At 47.4% G+C, this 18,635-nt stretch overlaps 1 protein-coding gene across 1 annotated transcript in view; it reads left to right on the plus strand.

Moving 5' to 3' along the window:
* The window catches only part of LOC308679707 (uncharacterized protein), a 20,802-nt gene continuing 2,167 nt past the window's right edge, over positions 1 to 18,635 (plus strand). The window contains exons 1-8 of the mRNA XM_081347343.1: positions 1 to 314; positions 556 to 609; positions 845 to 949; positions 1,059 to 1,139; positions 8,729 to 8,830; positions 8,972 to 9,275; positions 9,710 to 9,909; positions 10,384 to 10,778. Coding sequence (XP_081203469.1) covers positions 261 to 314; positions 556 to 609; positions 845 to 949; positions 1,059 to 1,139; positions 8,729 to 8,830; positions 8,972 to 9,275; positions 9,710 to 9,909; positions 10,384 to 10,778 — 1,295 coding nt within the window. The 5' untranslated portion in view covers positions 1 to 260. The remainder of the gene's footprint in view (positions 315 to 555; positions 610 to 844; positions 950 to 1,058; positions 1,140 to 8,728; positions 8,831 to 8,971; positions 9,276 to 9,709; positions 9,910 to 10,383; positions 10,779 to 18,635) is intronic.

Raw genomic sequence — 18,635 nt, forward strand, 5'->3', positions numbered from 1 at the left:
ATGACAGTGTGTTATAATAACACACGCAGAGCGCCAACTAGCGGTGATTGTGCGTCATTGAATAACGCTCCCTTGTCTTTCGCTGAGTGAATGAACGGGCAGCTCCTCAGAGTTGGTCCGGGTTAGGTGACATATAAGCGGAATTTAAAGAAGACACATTAGTGACCGCAGTGAATGGATGCAACTTAGGCCGATTAGCTGTTCTTTTTATATGAAGTTCAGAACAGACGTCCAGTGTTTGAAGCCTGCTGTCCGGTACCATGTGGACATATTACAGAAATGGAGTTGTCCCGAAAAGAAATAAGCAGAAATTGGTAAGACTGTAATGTATTTTCAATTCAATATATTTTATAGTGTTTAGTGTTTAAATGTGTTGTAAATGAGTAGTGCAATGTTGTAAAACGGATGATTTATTTGTTTGATAGCTAAACTTTTGATTTAAAAGCATAAAAGTGCATGATATAGCCTACTTATTAAATAAATAGACACAGTCAACTCTCATAATCATATAACAAGTGTACTCTCATATAATAAGCTTGTGTTACAACTGAACAGGAAAATGAAGTTGTCAACCTTCCTCCCATTTCCAACCGGAAGTCATCAATACTGGTAAGCTTTTTCACTGGTTAATGTTTGTCCTTTTTTTATGAATTAATTAACAAATCCCCTGCAGTCGTGACAGCTTTCTTCTTCCGCAGTGGAAGGCTTTGCATCAGCTGTAACACAATCTGTTAATTTAGAGTTGCTAATTCGGCTTCTTGTGTTACTTTGGGAAGCCAAACATTTGAGCTGTTTGTGTAGCACACTTTGTTGCTCCCTCATTTAAGATGCATGACTTGTTCAGGATCCCCACACCAAAGGCCAAACCACAGCCCGGAGACTACAGGAGCTGTTCTTCTCCCAGGATCTGAGGGATCCCGGGTCCCGACACAGAACCGTCAGGAAGAAGGTACATGTGGAACTCCAGAGAGATTATAGAATTCATTCTACTTGAAATATATCCTATATTTGTATCTTGTACGATTTATGTGCTAATGATTCTCTTTAATATGTAATAGAAAAACAGTTTAGGCCATCAGGTTTTTCCATTATCCAGAGTGAGTGTGGAAACAGAGCTGGAAATCACAGCACACCTTAAAGTAAGTTTGAAAAATGTATGAATGTTTCTACTTACCAGTTTACAAAAGTATGTTTTAAGAACATTCTGCTAACATTCCCATTGAGTTCTGAAAAGTATTATTTCTGAATGTTCTCTGAACCTTCAAAACATCCAGTTTTTTAATAGTTTTAAAAAGGTTTTTTATATGTATATGAATGAACAGTCCATTTTATGATTCTTCAGACATTATTGGAATGTCTAGCCTGGGAAAACCCAGACAAACTTCCGGCAAATTTAGATTTGCTCTGCAAGTAGTCTGGCAAAGAGCTCATTCAAGCCCATTTCTAATCCGTCGAAAACGCGGCACCAATCAGAAACGTTGGGGCGGACTTTACACGATGACAATCGCTCTGATTGGTGTTAGGTCTATCCAATTGCTAGCCTGGCTCCGCCCTCCTACGTACTTCCGCTCAATTTCATTTTCCTTCAGTACTACGTCTGGGACTGCTGTATATTCTTAGGTTACCAGAAAAATTTTTTTTGTAGGACCAATCAGCGAATAGAGGGAGTGGCTGAGAACGATGACGTTAATGTGATCACACACATGACTAGCGTCGGCCAACAGTGAGCCTACGTGTGACGTACAACACACAGACGCGCTGCTTTATCAAGACTCGAGGAACAGAGAGAAGGAAATGAATAGTGGAATAAAGTCGTTTTTTTTGTTTGTTTTTGCGCACAAAAAGTATTCTCGTTGCTTTATAAACTTTATAAAAGACAGACATCTTATTCTAAACATAATCCTCTGATCATTCGGACGACCACACGTTAGCGATTGGCTATGGCAGATCCTGAGTGACTCTGGGCAGATCCAATAGTTTTGAACTTTAACAGAGAACCCGCCTTCAAGGAAGTAAACGTTTCTCAATGGAGCGAGGCCAGACTCTCTGTACAAATGAAATGTACGAGAGTCTGGTAGAACCAGGCTATCCAATTGAGCCCAGAGGCATTTGAGTGACGTCCATTGGTGAAGCGCACCAACTTTTAAATGCATTATTATATTCAAATTGCAAACACATGAGGACAGTCTCCATGAAAGACCCACTGGCAGATGAACGTGCTACTACATTTCTCTCCGAAACGGTAGGAAATTAAATTAGATTTAATAGAGGATTTTAACTGTGACAAGATGATTGACAGGGCAGTTTACGTGACAGGATGCACGCGACAGATCCGTCCGATAAAGATGACGAAGTAGTCTGTCCCAAAGCTTGCCTACTTTTTTGCTACACATTCAAAAGTAAAAACCTTTTCTTCACAAAAAGAGTAAATACTTTTATGGCGTAGTGTAACTTAGGCGAACTGGGACGCAGCATATGGCTTTACACGATGCCGATCGCTCTGATTGGTTTTAGGTCTATCCAATTGCGCCCAGAGGCATTTGAGCGACGTCCGTTGGTGACGCCCTTTTGGAAATGAGTTATTAATGAAGCTTTGCCAGACCATAACTCAGTTACTACTGAGAATGGTCTGGTTTTAACCAGGCTAGGGAACGTTATTAGTAACATAAAACATTAGACAAACTAAAACATTTCAGAAAAAAGTTCCATGAACAATATATAAATAACAATTTTATGCTAGCATTTTGTGAACATAATTAAAGACTAGATCACTTTTAACGAACATTCTGTTAATGTTACTGGAAGAACGTTTATTCACAACTTTGAAAAAACCTTGCCAGCAGTTAGCTGCCAAGTAACTAAAGTAACCCATTACTTTTAAATTTACAACAAAATATCGAAGTTACTTTTTCAAATAAGTAACGCAAGTTACTTTTTCACATGTATTGACTGACAGCTCTTCTGTCCACATGTTGAGAGAAATCGTGAGTAAGTGCAGAGGCGTTGTGTATGAACATGATGGATATTGTAGGTCCAGACTAAATGTGAACAATTTACTCATTTCACTTGCACAAAAACAGATTCAGTATTCCAAAAATTTAATAACAACATTCAAACTTAGAATATTACACAAACCTGAAATTTTTTAAATTGAAATAATATAAATCTCATTAATCTAATCAGCATCTTGACCAATGACGCTGATCCAATTCAAACATACTAATAATAAGGAAAAATGATTTTAGATAAACATCACATTTGTGGTTCCTTTTTTTTTTTTTTAGACACTGTTCGAAATTGTGTACTGAGTAGGCACTACATTTTAATTTGAACTTACTCTACGACTGTTGAAAAAGTACATTCTGTATAGTATGAATATGAATATGGGTAGCAAGTATGAAATCCAGACGTACTACATCCGCCATGTTGTTACTGTCACATGACCTACCAGCGTCAGTTCACTGCCATGCATAAATCCTCTCCTGTGGCATCAATGGATAGTTAAGTGTCTATCGAATGTATCTTTAGAATCTCACTGGAAGTAGTAGGTCATCCAGGTACTTTTCGCCTACTTTTTTTTTCAAATACAATAATTTAGGATATTTCGCATACTGTAGCAAAGTATTTGATTTCGGATTCTTCTGCAGTCCAGAACGGCAGCACAGCTGAAAGGTTTGTTTGACCTCCACTGCACTGCTTGCATTTGCACTTTTGGGTGGTAAAGGGCCTTTACATTTGCATTTGTTACAAATTGCAACGCATTACTTTTAAAAGTAGCTTACCCCAACACTGCTTGCCAGAATGTTAGCCAAAGTTCAGAGAACGTTCCTTGTTAGCTTGGTAAAGCCTAATCTGGTTTCGGATAGATAATTAACTAGATGTACCGCATCGCGGTACAAAATATGACCGCCGCTCAGGCCTGCACTGGCTTTCCACAAAAATAAATGACGTGGAGTAATTTGGCTGTATTGCGTGTTTATGTATATACCCAAAAAAAGTAATAGTATGTGCATGTCTGTCTGTGTGTGTGTGTGTGTGTGTGTGTGTGTGTATGTGTGTTTGTGTATGTGTGTGTCTGTGTGTGTGTGTGTGTGTGTGTGTGTGTGTGTGTGTGTGTCTGTGCGTGTATGTATGTGTGCGTACATGTGTGCGCGTGTGTGTTTGTGTGTGTGTGTCTGTGCATGTGGATTTGTATGTGTGTGTATGGGTGTGTGTCTGTGCGTGTGGATGTCAGTGTGTGTGCATGCTTGCGTTTGTTTGTATTCCTGCATGTGTGTGTGTGACAGTATCATCCTAAACCAGCAACCCTTCGCTCAACAGCACCATCTACAGGCCGATGAGTGTACAGTCACTAAATGTGAACATAAATGAATTTATTTTATACCCCCCCATGGATGAAATTCTACAAAACTTAGCAGAGGATACCCCCAGAGGATGTCAAGTTAATCATACACATGAAATATGGTGCAGTTCTGAACATCTCCACTGAAGATAGGGGCGATTAAAGCAGAATAATATTGCATTTTCATTTTTTATGGGAGGGGCGCAAATCACAAATGAGTGATTATGGGCTAGGTTGATGTGGGCCCTTAAGAGCAACATACCATAAAAATTTCTTCATCCTCGGTGCCACGGTTCAGGTAGTTATTTATTTAGGAAAAACTGCATTTTTTTGGGTTTGGGGGGGCCCAGCGCGGGGGGGAGTGGCCCCCGGGGACCAAACGAAATTTTTCCTTAGAAGTCTAGTGGGGCTACATGCCCACCAAATTTCATGTTCCCCGGTGCTTCGGTGTCCCTGGTATCGTTGACGAAAAATTTACGGGGGCCCCAGCGCGGAGGGGAAGTGTCCCCCGGGGACCAAACGAAATTTTTCCGTAAAAGTCTAGTAGATCAACATACCATAAACATTTCTTCATCCTCGGTGCCACGGTTCAGGTAGTTATTTAGGAAAAACTGCATTTTTTTGGGTTTGGGGGGGCCCAGCGCGGGGGGGGAGTGGCCTCCGGGGACCAAACGAAATTTTTCCTTAGAAGTCTAGTGGGGCTACATGCCCACCAAATTTCATGTTCCCCGGTGCTTCGGTGTCCCTGGTATCGTTGACGAAAAATTTACGGGGGCCCCAGCGCGGGGGGGGGGAAGTGGCCCCCGGGGACCAAACGAAATTTTTCCGTAAAAGTCTAGTAGACCAACATACTATAAAAGTTTCTTCATCCTCGGTGCCACGGTTCAGGTAGTTATTTAGGAAAAACTGCATTTTTTGGGGGTTGGGGGGGGCCAGCGCGGGGGGGGAGTGGCATTCGGGGACCAAACGAAATTTTTCCTTAGAAGTCTAGTGGGGCTACATGCCCACCAAATTTCATGTTCCCCGGTGCTTCGGTGTCCCTGGTATCGTTGACGAAAAATTTACGGGGGCCCCAGCGCGGGGGGGGAAGTGGCCCCCGGGGACCAAACGAAATTTTTCCCTAAAAGTCTAGTAGACCAACATACCATAAAAATTTCTTCATCCTCGGTGCCACGGTTCAGGTAGTTATTTAGGAAAAACTGCATTTTTTTTTGGTTTGGGGGGGCCCAGCGCGGGGGGGGAGTGGCCCCCGGGGACCAAACGAAATTTTTCCTTAGAAGTCTAGTGGGGCTACATGCCCACCAAATTTCATGTTCCCCGGTGCTTCGGTGTCCCTGGTATCGTTGACGAAAAATTTACGGGGGCCCCAGCGCGGGGGGGGAAGTGGCCCCCGGGGACCAAACGAAATTTTTCCCTAAAAGTCTAGTAGACCAACATACCATAAAAATTTCTTCATCCTCGGTGCCACGGTTCAGGTAGTTATTTAGGAAAAACTGCATTTTTTGGGGTTTGGGGGGGCCCAGCGCGGGGGGGGGGAGTGGCCCCCGGGGACCAAACGAAATTTTTCCTTAGAAGTCTAGTGGGGCTACATGCCCACCAAATTTCATGTTCCCCGGTGCTTCGGTGTCCCTGGTATCGTTGACGAAAAATTTACGGGGGCCCCAGCGCGGGGGGGAAGTGGCCCCCGGGGACCAAACGAAATTTTTCCGTAAAAGTCTAGTAGACCAACATACCATAAAAATTTCTTCATCCTCGGTGCCACGGTTCAGGTAGTTATTTAGGAAAAACTGCATTTTTTTGGGTTTGGGGGGGCCCAGCGCGGGGGGGGAGTGGCCCCCGGGGACCAAACGAAATTTTTCCTTAGAAGTCTAGTGGGGCTACATGCCCACCAATTTTCATGTTCCCCGGTGCTTCGGTGTCCCTGGTATCGTTGACGAAAAATTTACGGGGGCCCCAGCGCGGGGGGGAAGTGGCCCCCGGGGACCAAATGAAATTTTTCCGTAAAAGTCTAGTAGACGAACATACCATAAAAATTTCTTCATCCTCGGTGCCACGGTTCAGGTTGTTATTTAGGAAAAACGGCATTTTTTGGGGTTTGGGGGGGCCCAGCGCGGGGGGGGAGTGGCCCCCGGGGACCAAACGAAATTTTTCCTTAGAAGTCTAGTGGGGCTACATGCCCACCAAATTTCATGTTCCCCGGTGCTTCGGTGGCCCTGGTATCGTTGACGAAAAATTCAGTAAGGTGACCAAAAAAAAAAAAAAAAAAAACTTTGATAATCCCTATATGACCGCTTTCGCTAGCTACGCTAGCGGCGGTCATAATAATGACTATTAAAATGCTTAGGATTTTCTTAGGACTAATACTGTGTTTATTGCTATTTAATTTTATGAATAACCCAAAGGCCAAAAAGCTAATCAAGATTTTGAGTTTGAAAAATTCTAAAAAAAGAAAATCTAAACAATGAAAATAATTAGTTAAACTAGATGTACCGCATCGCGGTACAAAATATGACCGCCGCTCAGGCCTGCACTGGCTTTCCACAAAAATAAATGATGTGGAGTAATTTGGCTGTATTGCGTGTTTATGTATATACCTAAAAAAAGTAATAGTATGTGCATGTCTGTCTGTGTGTGTGTGTGTGTGTGTATGTGTGTGTCTGTGTGTGTGTGTGTGTGTGTGTGTGTGTCTGTGCGTGTATGTATGTGTGCGTACATGTGTGCGCGTGTGTGTTTGTGTGTGTGTGTCTGTGCATGTGGATTTGTATGTGTGTGTATGGGTGTGTGTCTGTGCGTGTGGATGTCAGTGTGTGTGCATGCTTGCGTTTGTTTGTATTCCTGCATGTGTGTGTGTGACAGTATCATCCTAAACCAGCAACCCTTCGCTCAACAGCACCATCTACAGGCCGATGAGTGTACAGTCACTAAATGTGCACATAAATGAATTTATTTTATACCCCCCCATGGATGAAATTCTACAAAACTTAGCAGAGGATACCCCCAGAGGATGTCAAGTTAATCATACACATGAAATATGGTGCAGTTCTGAACATCTCCACTGAAGATAGGGGCGATTAAAGCAGAATAATATTGCATTTTCATTTTTTATGGGAGGGGCGCAAATCACAAATGAGTGATTATGGGCTAGGTTGATATGGGCCCTTAAGAGCAACATACCATAACAATTACAAATGTTTACAATTACAAATTACAAAGCAATAACAAATGCATTTTTTTGGGTTTGGGGGGGCCCAGCGCGGGGGGGGGGGGGGGGGGTAGTGGCCCCCGGGGACCAAACGAAATTTTTCCGTAGAAGTCTAGTGGGGCTACATGCTCACCAAATTTCATGTTCCCCGGTGTTTCGGTGTCCCTCGTATCGTTGACGAAAAATTTACGGGGGCCCCAGCGCGGGGGGGGGGGGGGAGTGGCCCCCGGGGACCAAACGAAATTTTTCCATAAAAGTCTAGTAGACCAACATACCATAAAAATTTCTTCATCCTCGGTGCCACGGTTCAGGTAGTTATTTAGGAAAAACTGAATTTTTTGGGGTTTGGGGGGGCGCGGGGGGGGAGTGGCCCCCGGGGACCAAACGAAATTTTTCCGTAGAAGTGTAGTGGGGCTACATGCCCACCAAATTTCATATTCCCCGGTGCTTCGGTGTCCCTGGTATCGTTGACGAAAAATTTACGGGGGCCCCAGCGCGGGGGGGGGAAGTGGCCCCCGGGGACCAAACAAAAATTTTCCGTAAAAGTCTAGTAGACCAACATACCATAAAAATTTCTTCATCCTCGGTGCCACGGTTCAGGTAGTTATTTAGGAAAAACTGCATTTTTTTGGTTTTGGGGGGGCCCAGCGCGGGGGGGGAGTGGCCCCCGGGGACCAAACGAAATTTTTCCGTAGAAGTCTAGTGGGGCTACATGCCCACCAAATTTCATGTTCCCCGGTGCTTCGGTGTCCCTGGTATCGTTGACGAAAAATTTACGGGGGCCCCAGCGCGGGGGGGGGAGTGGCCCCCGGGGACCAAACGAAATTTTTCCGTAAAAGTCTAGTAGACCAACATACCATAAAAATTTCTTCATCCTCGGTGCCACGGTTCAGGTAGTTATTTAGGAAAAACTGCATTTTTTGGGGTTTGGGGGGGCCCAGCGCGGGGGGGGAGTGGCCCCCGGGGACCAAACGAAATTTTTCCGTAGAAGTCTAGTGGGGCTACATGCCCACCAAATTTCATGTTCCCCGGTGCTTCGGTGTCCCTGGTATCGTTGACGAAAAACTCAGTAAGGTGACGAAAAAAAAAAAAAAAAAACCTTTGACAATCCCTATATGACCGCTTTCGCTAGCTACGCTAGCGGCGGTCATAATAATGATTACGTTTTGGGTTTCTTTGTCCAGTACCATTTGCACCAGCGCCACTCAAAGGGAATCACTCAGGATTCATCTCTTGAGGAGAAAGGAGCAGTAGCGTTTCAAAAAACAAAAACAGTTTTGTTCAAGGTTAGTATGATGTGTTAATGTTTTAGCATTTATTATAAGCACAGAGTTTTATGTAGGCATGATGTGGATGTGATATTATACACTATAGACATTGATTCATTACAGAACCAGGTTTCATCAAACAGTCATGTCCTCCTGCAGAGTCTTGTTCCTCTAGAGGAGAAAGAGAAGGAAGAAAAAGAGGATGAGGAGGAAGAAGAAAAGAAAGAGGGAGCAGTAATTGTTCAAAACGCATCCTCATTTACGGACGAGGCCCCGGATGGCCAGGGGTCGCTCTCTGAGGGACCGTTTAGAGCTGCCGATGTCCACGACAAACAAAGACTTGATGAAAGAGATCCAAAACTGCAACACCACTCTTCTCCAAACACTTTAAACGATGACAGTATTTTATCTTTGCATATTAAACAGAGGAGATTCATGATCTATCTGTGTGGTGGATATAAAGGTATAAAATCAATTTTGTTTTTTGAAGTCTCTTATGGTCACCAAGGCTTTCAAAAATACAGGAAAATCAGTAATATTGTGATTGGTAAATATTATTACAACTTTTTATTTTAATACATTTTCAAATGTAATTTATTCCTGTGATCAAAGCTGAATTTTCAGCATCATTACTCCAGTCTTCAGTGTCACATGATCCTTCTGAAATCATTCTGATATGCTGATTTGGTGCTTAAAAAGCATTCTTATTATTATCAATGTTGAAAATTTGATGAATAGAAAGTTCAAAGGAACAGCATTTATTTTTGCAATAAAAATCTATATGTATTACATTATAAATGTCTTTACTGTAACTTTTGATCACTTTGATGCATTCTAGTTGAATAAATTGAATTATAATTTAAAATATACTGCACATAAAATATATATTGTGTGTAGATACCATCCCAGAGCGCAGTGCACTGATGGAGAGTGTGTATCCTCGGCTGTATCTACACTGTAAGCAGAGAGGATATGATTTCAGGATGATAGACCTGCGTGCAGGACTCGGAGATCATGTTTCGGACCGTCATGATTTGGCAGAGATGCACATGGAGACACTTAGGCGTTGTCAGGAGACTGAGGGGCCAAACTTTTTTGTAAGATTAATTGTTTTTTTACATTCCAAGAGAGTATTTGTTATCAGTATTTATTAAAATCTCTAAAAACTCATCTGATCACCAAAATGGCATATTTAAAAGTTTTTTCCTTGAAAAAAAAAATTCTTCATGCCTTAAAATACCTTGAATATAACTCTACAGCCTTGCCTCATTTAGTATACGCAGTTCTATGAATATACAAATTAGCCCCGCCTCCACTTACTCACACCAGCTCAGAGATCCACTCGTTGACGATCACACGGTGACATGATTGGTTACAAGGTAGTTTGTGACGTCAGAAACACCAGCGATTTCTAGACTGTCTTTGGTTCACTGCATTTAAAGAGAAAATACTCAGCAATAGTGTTGACTTATGAATTTGCACATGATTTGTCTTAAAGCATATTAAAAACACCACATAGACATATAAACAACATTAAAAGCTTGATTTTCAGTCTTTTACTTGTCTTGTAGGTGTTCACTGGACAGAAGCACGAGATACGGTCTCTGCCAAATACCATTCCCCAAGCAGATTTTGAAGCGATTTTAAAACTGGTAGAGAGAAGCAAGAAGAAGTTGTCCAGGAGACAGTCAGACGTGGTTTTTGACTCACAATCCAGCATTGGCACTGGTGACAGTAGGACTTTTGTTCTTGATAAGGAACCCATTTTGTCGGAGGAAAAGGACCCTTCCCAAAGTTCTGCCGTCATGAGTGAGAACTCCATCTCCAGCTGTTCCATGTCGGATGGAGACGAGATGCAGCTGGCCAGGAGCTGGATGGACTACGACCAGGATTCGACTCTCTTGCAGACATGGTATAAGCTGGATAAAAACACAATTCCTGCTGTGTACAGCTTGCTCCCTGTCAGGTTAGTGTGTTTTTCAGTGACGTGATCCTGCATATCACATAGGAAGTACCTTTTTTTACTCTAACTATTGTATATTAGCCAACTTGTAAAAGTGAAAACATATCTTTTCATAATTTTCAGTTCCCTTTCGTGGTCACTCCGAGTAACGTCGGATGACGACGATTGGGGTTTCGCTTAGAAGCCTATCACCTTCGAGTATATAAAACGAGCCAATGGCAATGAAATGCCATGGGTCTGCGGAATTTGCATAGCGTAACTCCGCCCGCCGCAGGGGGTATATAAGGAAGTGCGCTGGCAACATGCAGATATGTTTTCGCTTCGGAGCCGAGAACTTCTCCACTCCTGCAAGCCAAATATTCTGAGTTATTCTTCTCATTCCCTTCGAGACGAGCGAACTCTCCGGTGTTGGTGTGACGGCGATTTCAGCGAGTGCTCACTACCCTGCTGATCTGCTCAGTGATCTGACAGATAGTGTGTTTCTCCCTGTTCGCTTCAACATTCGCGGAGTTTTTCCTCTCACAAAAAGAGCATTGCACGCGGCACGTCTTTTTAAAGATGCCTCGCCCGTGCACTTCTGGTTGCGGTCGCGACATATTCTTTTCTGATGGGCACAATCTCTGCTTAGCGTGTTTGGGCGTTGATCACGCTAAAGCAGCGTTTGTGGATGACTCATGTTCCCATTGCGGGAACATGACCATCTCCATGCTGCGGTCGAGACTCAATGAGCTCGTCAGAGCGAGAGTCCCCTCATCCACACCCCGATCTACGGTCTCCCCAGGAGGCTGTACTTCGGCTGGTGGCCAGGGTGACCTGAGGGTGACTGTGTGGGACATACCGCCGACACGTCCACGGTCCACACACCCCTCTTCAGCATCGGTACCCGCGAGTGTCCAAACCGAGACCGCTGGTCCCTCTACGGAGGCCCCGCGCGTTTCGTTTGGCGCTCCAGAAGAGGATACGATGTCGATCGCTGCATCACAAGGTGGGCGTGAGTCCTCGGGAAGTGAGGATTCGGCTGTGTTGCCGCCCTCGGGCGTGCCAGCATTGCCCGAGTCTGATCCCGAGCTGACTGCCATGCTTTCCCGGGCAGCCGCGGCCATTGGATTAGAGTGGTCCCCGCCACCAGATCCGGTGCGCTCGCGGCTGGATGATTGGTTTTTGGGAGCGGCCGCTGACACCCGTCGCCGCCCAACCCCAATACCATTCTTCCCGGAAGTGCATGAGGAAGTCACGCGGTCCTGGAAGGCTCCCATGTCCTCCCGCGATCGTTCGTCGGCTTTCTCCGCCTTTCCTCCCCTCGATAGAGCTGATGCTTGTGGGTACACTGGGATTCCCGCGGTTGAGCGTTCTGTCGCGATGCAGCTGTGTCCGGCAAGCGCTTCATCACGTGGTGATCCTAAGCACCCATCCAAAGCCTGTAGATTCTCATCTTCCATGGTGGCGAAATCCTACAGAGCGGCGGGACAGGCAGCTGCCTCTTTGCATGCCATGGCCATCTTACAGGTCTACCAGGCCAAGATGCTCCGTGATATGCACGAGGGTAGGACAGACCCAGGGCTCTTTGATGAGCTGCGTGCCGCCACCGACCTCGCTCTCCGGGCGACGAAGGTGACCGCGCGCTCCCTGGGTTTGGTGATGTCCACAGCTGTGGTCCAGGAGCGACATCTCTGGCTGAACCTGGCCGATATGCGTGAGCCCGAGCGGACTCGTCTGCTTGACGCTCCCATATCCCAGGCCGGCCTTTTCGGCGGTGCAGTCGAGGACTTTGCCCAACAGTTCTCGACTGCCCAGAAGCAGACTGAGGCGATTAAGCACATTCTGTCCCGACGCTCCGCTGCTCAGCCGTCGGCACAGAATCCTCAGCCTGCTCGCCGCCGAGGGCGCCCTCCCGCGGCTCCCGCCCCTCCCACACGGCCCCAGCAGCAGCCTTCATCTGGGCCGCGTCGTGGAGGAAGCCGTAGGAAGGCGCCACAGCCCTCTCCAGCCCCGCAGCCCGCTAAACGCCAGGCTAAGCGGCGCTCCTGAGACGGGCAGCTCAGGATTGGCTTTCCTTTCTGTCCAGGAGGTGGTAGCAGGGCCACTCCTTCCCCCGGTGGAGGGCCGGGGGAGAATCTTTTGTTCTCCACTCCCCGCTGCTCGTCCCACGACGGGCAGCACCCTAATGTGGTTAAAGACAGAATCGAATTCCCCAATCCTGAGCCCACAGAGCCCGAGGGCCACAGTGCGCGCCACCCTCGGGTCCCGCCACTGCCGCCCTCCTCTGTCCCAGAGGTGCGGGATGACAGCACGCGCCGCCCACGGGCCACGCTCCTCTCATCCCCCTCTGTCGCCAGACCCCTGCCAGAGCACGCCCCCGTGGGACGCGCGCCCTCCCCTGGCCTCCTCTGGCAGGACGCGGTTAATGACCGTGCCCCCGCACAGGGCCGCTATGCCACCCTCGCCGGTGCCGGTCATTCCGCCTCGCTGCCCCACCGACGGTACGTCTGTGGTTCGTATGACCCCCCTGGTGCACTTTCTGGAGGCCTGGCTAGAGCTTCCCAGACTGTCCCGCTGGGTCGCGAGAACAATCAGGCTCGGCTACGCGATTCAGTTCGCGCGATCTCCTCCCCGCTTCAGGGGAGTCCGCTTCACTATGGTCGGTGGCAATGCCCCTGTCATGAGAGCGGAGGTCGCCACCCTGCTGGCGAAGGGTGCGATCGAGATTGTCCCTCCAGCCGAAATGAAGTCCGGCTTCTACAGCCCTTACTTCATTGTACCCAAGAAGTCCGGTGGGTTACGGCCAATCCTCGACCTGCGCGTCTTGAACCGCTCCCTTCACAGGCTGCCGTTCAAGATGCTAACGGCCAAACACATCATTGGTTTGCAGCGATCGACCTGAAGGACGCCTACTTCCATGTCTCCATTTTACCTCGACACAGACCGTTTCTACGGTTTGCTTTCGAGGGGCAGGCATACCAGTACGCGGTTTTCCCTTTCGGGCTAGCCCTGTGTCCTCGCGTCTTTACGAAGGTCGTCGAGGCAGCCCTTGTTCCCCTCCGGGAACACGGGGTTCGCATCCTGAACTATCTCGACGACTGGCTGATCCTAGCTCACTCTCGAGACCAGGTTTGCGAACACAGGGACCTAGTGCTCCGGCACCTAGCTCGTCTGGGCCTTCGGGTCAACTGGGAGAAGAGCAAACTCTGCCCCGTGCAGAGGATCTCTTTTCTCGGTATGGAGATCGACTCGGTCGCCATGTGCGCGCAGCTTACGAGCGAGCGCGCGCAGTCACTGCTGACTTGTCTTCGTCAGTTCGAGGGCAAGAGTGCGGTTCCACTGAAACTTTTTCAGAGGCTCCTGGGGCATATGGCATCCGCAGCCGCAGTAACGCCGCTGGGATTGCTTCATATGAGACCGCTTCAGCTTTGGCTTCGCGATCGAGTCCCGAGGTGGGCATGGCAACACGGCACGCTCCAAGTCCCAGTGACTCCAGCCTGCCGTCAGACCTTCACCCCGTGGGCGAACCTCAGTTTTCTACGGGCCGGAGTGCCCTTAGAACGAGTTTCCCGGCATGTTGTTGTATCAACAGATGCCTCCAACACGGGCTGGGGCGCCATGTGCAATGGTCATGCTGCCGCGGGCTCCTGGACAGGACCCCAGCGCCTTTGGCATGTCAATTGCCTCGAGTTGCTGGCTGTACGTCTCGCCCTGCACCGCTTCCATGCGCTGCTCAGGGGTCAGCACGTACTAGTCCGATCAGACAATACCGCAACAGTAGCGTACATCAACCATCAAGGTGGTCTACGCTCCCGCCGTATGTCGCAACTCGCTCGCCACCTCCTCATATGGAGTCAGAAGCATCTGAGGTCGCTTCGAGCCATTTATATCCCGGGACACCTGAACCAGGCGGCCGACGAGCTGTCTCGAGTTCGGCCTCTCGCTGGAGAATGGCGACTCCATCCCCGGACGGTTCAGCTGATTTGGGATCAGTTCGGCGACGCACAGGTAGACTTGTTTGCCTCCCACGACTCGTCCCATTGCAACCTGTTTTATTCCCTGACCGAGGGCACGCTCGGCATGGATGCACTGGCGCACAGCTGGCCGCGGGGCCTACGCAAGTATGCGTTTCCCCCAGTGAGCCTTCTTGCGCAGACCTTGCGCAAGATCAGGGAGGACGAGGAGCAGGTCATTCTGGTTGCCCCGTATTGGCCCAACCGGACCTGGTTCTCCGAACTAGTACTCCTCGCGACAGCACCTCCCTGGCCAATTCCTCTGAGGAAGGACCTCCTTTCTCAGGGACGGGGCACCTTATGGCACCCTCGTCCCGATCTTTGGAACCTCCACGTGTGGCTCCTGGACGGGACGAGGCAGGTTTGAGTACCCTACCACCTGCGGTGGTGGCTACCATCACTTCCGCTAGAGCATCATCCACGAGACATGCCTATGCGTTGAAGTGGAACCTCTTCGTCAACTGGTGTTCTTCTAAACATCAAGAACCCACGAAATGCCCGATCAGTGTCGTGCTTTCCTTCCTGCAAGAAGGGTTGGAGCGAAGGCTGTCTCCCTCCACCCTGAAAGTGTATGTTGCCGCCATTGCCGCACATCACGAAGCAGTTGATGGTAAGTCTCTGGGAAAGCACGACCTGATCGTCAGGTTCCTGAGGGGAGCGAGGAGACTAAATCCTCCTCGTCCTCCCCTCGTTCCCTCTTGGGACCTCTCAGTGGTTCTAACTGCCCTGCAGAGTGCTCCATTTGAGCCTTTGCAATCAGTGGAGCTTAAGTTCCTGTCAATGAAGACAGCGCTCCTGGTTGCATTGGCCTCCATCAAGAGGGTAGGGGACCTGCAGGCATTTTCGGTTGACGAAGCGTGCCTGGAATTTGGGCCGGCTGACTCTCACGTGATCCTGAGACCCCAGCTTGGATATGTGCCCAAGGTTCCTACCACACCCTTTCGAGACCAGGTAGTGAACCTGCAAGCGCTGCCCTTGGAGGAGGCAGACCCAGCCTTGGCACTGCTCTGTCCAGTACGCGCCCTCCGTGCTTACGTAGACAGAACGCGGTGTTTCAGGACCTCAGACCAGCTCTTTGTCTGTCATGGTGGGAAGCTGAAGGGAAAGGCTCTCTCAAAGCAAAGATTATCTCACTGGATAGTGGATACCATTGCTTTGGCATACCAGCAGCAAGGTCGTCCGTGCCCCCTTGGTGTGAAAGCCCACTCCACACGTAGTGTGGCTTCCTCTTGGGCTCTAGCGCATGGCGCCTCGCTATCAGACATTTGTAGAGCTGCAGGCTGGGCGACACCCAACACATTCGCGAGATTCTATAATCTCCGCGTAGAGCCAGTTTCTTCTCATGTACTCGCTTCAACCAGCCGGTGCTAGATTCTGCTCAGGTGTCTTCGCTTGCTCGCCATTCCTCTCCACGGACGGGATACGTGCGATATTTCTCTCAGGTGAGTCTGATAAGCTCTGAGTTTCCTCCAGCACTGGTGACGTCAACGCCTGACTTATGCCATTTTGCCATAACGCAGCTTTTGCGCTTGACTAGGTGCCTCCATGTGCATGGTTCCCCCTCTGGGCGACCCCCACATGTGTATTCCACTGTAAGTCTCCTTGTGAGCGTGTGTCTTTCCCTTGGCAAGCCACCTTGCCACCCCTGGGGTTTAAAATTCCACCTGCGGCTGGACACCCCAGTGATTCTCCATATGCATCCCTCTGGGTCATATGTGTATTCTAAGTCCCCCCCATCAATGGCTGGGCATGATTGCATATTTCTCTCTGAGATATGCTTCCCAGTGTACCTTGGTATCCCTGTGTTAAGTAGGACTCCTTCGTTCGTGCTAGTCTCACAACAGGGAGCTCAGACTTACGCAGGGCACTGGAAGACAGCCGAGGTGGCGTGATTAGACTGGAACCCCAATCGTCGTCATCTGACGTAACTCGGAGTGACCACGAAAGGGAACGTCTCGGTTACGGATGTAACCCTCGTTCCCTGAGTGGGAACGGAGACGTTACGTCTTCCTGCCACTTCCGCTGTACCGCTGAAAAACGCCTGGGTCCAGTCTCGACTCCTCAGCGAAGACATATCTGCATGTTGCCAGCGCACTTCCTTATATACCCCCTGCGGCGGGCGGAGTTACGCTATGCAAATTCCGCAGACCCATGGCATTTCATTGCCATTGGCTCGTTTTATATACTCGAAGGTGATAGGCTTCTAAGCGAAACCCCAATCGTCGTCATCCGACGTAACGTCTCCGTTCCCACTCAGGGAACGAGGGTTACATCCGTAACCGAGACGTTTCATTTGTTGAACCTAAACAGCTGAAGTCACTGAGGATTATTACTAATATCTATGAATCAGGAACTACTTGCCGAACAAGCTGAAAACAATGGAGTAATTGCTATTATCGTTACTGAGCTGTCATGAGATATATACAACTCTCTTTGTTTGGTTCCCATGGCAGATAATAGTGATGATAATAGACACAATACAACTTGTATAGATGCAGTTGTCATGTTTAAAGAGGACATATTATGCCCTTTTACAAAGACTTGATTTTGTTTTTGGGGTCTACTTGAATAGGTCTTCATATTTACATTTAGTCATTTAGCAGACGCTTTTGTCCAAAGTGACTTACAATTTAGGACTAAATTAAGCGAGTCATCGTAAAGAGGCAAAAATACCACAAGAAGTGCTCAAAATATGAAGTTCAGGCATTGTTCAGAGTAGCATAAGCCTGATAAGGGAGGATTAAAGGAAAAGGAAAGTTTTTTTTTTTAAAGATATTTAAATATTTAAAAAGCACATTATTTTTCACATATTTGACATTGTCACAGCACTCTTCCCAGTCTGTCAGTATCGCTCTGTTTAGTTCCCGTCTCTATGAAGCCCCTCCTTCTGAAAAATGCAATGTGCTCTGATTGGTTGGCTGGATCAGTGTGTTGTGATTGGTCAACCATTTCAAATGTCACACCCCTTACCATAACCATGGGCATGTTCAAGTTCAAAACGGTGCGAAACGTTTTGCTACGGTTTCCGGGTTGAACGTCATGTTTCCTGGAAACGGCGTGCACCGGTGTGCAACGGGGTTTGAGATACGTTTTCTCTTGTTTGGTGGGTGTGTCAGAACTGCAGTCCAGTTCTGACACACCCACCAAACAAGAGAAAACGTATGCGGTATTTAAGTGAACTCGCACAATGGGTTTAAGGAAAGTAATTTACAAATGTGTTCGATGCAGCTCGGTATACGCAACAACTGAGGATATTAGAAGACATGTTTGTCGCAAGTTTTATTGTAAAAAATATAGGATATCAACATAATGATGTAGCTTCATTGCAAGTGTATGACATTTGGTATAGAAATAAACAATGGTAATTAAGTGCTTTTCCTAAAAATGATAAATAAAATACAGGGTATTAAAACAGTATGAACTACAAATAAAGTCAGTATGTGAGGCTAAATAGATGTGTTTTAGTCTGAATTAGGTAAGATGTGTGCTTCCATTTCAGTTTCCACAAATCCCTTCACTCGATTGGGATGTTCTCTTTTGTTCTGGGCGGCAAGTGCAGTAACTGTAACATCGGGCATATTTTGTAGTAGTAAACACAACATTAAATATTTATACCGACTTCATCAGGCTCAGAAAATTCTTCACAAATAGCACAAAGAATGGCCTTCTCAGCTGCCATAGTTGCAACTCTTGCGTCATCAGAACAGTGTGTTCAACGCATCACCGTTTATGTTTAAAAAACGTTGTGCAACGTTTTGTCGGTGCTGAACGCAGCCCATGTGTTTGAACCAAGCGTGCCGCACAAGCCCTGAAAAGTGAAGCCAAAACGTCTCAATCGCCCCCCGGTGACTGGTCCTAGTATAGGTCA

The sequence above is a fragment of the Scardinius erythrophthalmus genome (genome assembly GCF_964197995.2).
Source record: "Scardinius erythrophthalmus genome assembly, chromosome: 2".
Taxonomy (NCBI): Eukaryota; Metazoa; Chordata; class Actinopteri; order Cypriniformes; family Leuciscidae; genus Scardinius; species Scardinius erythrophthalmus.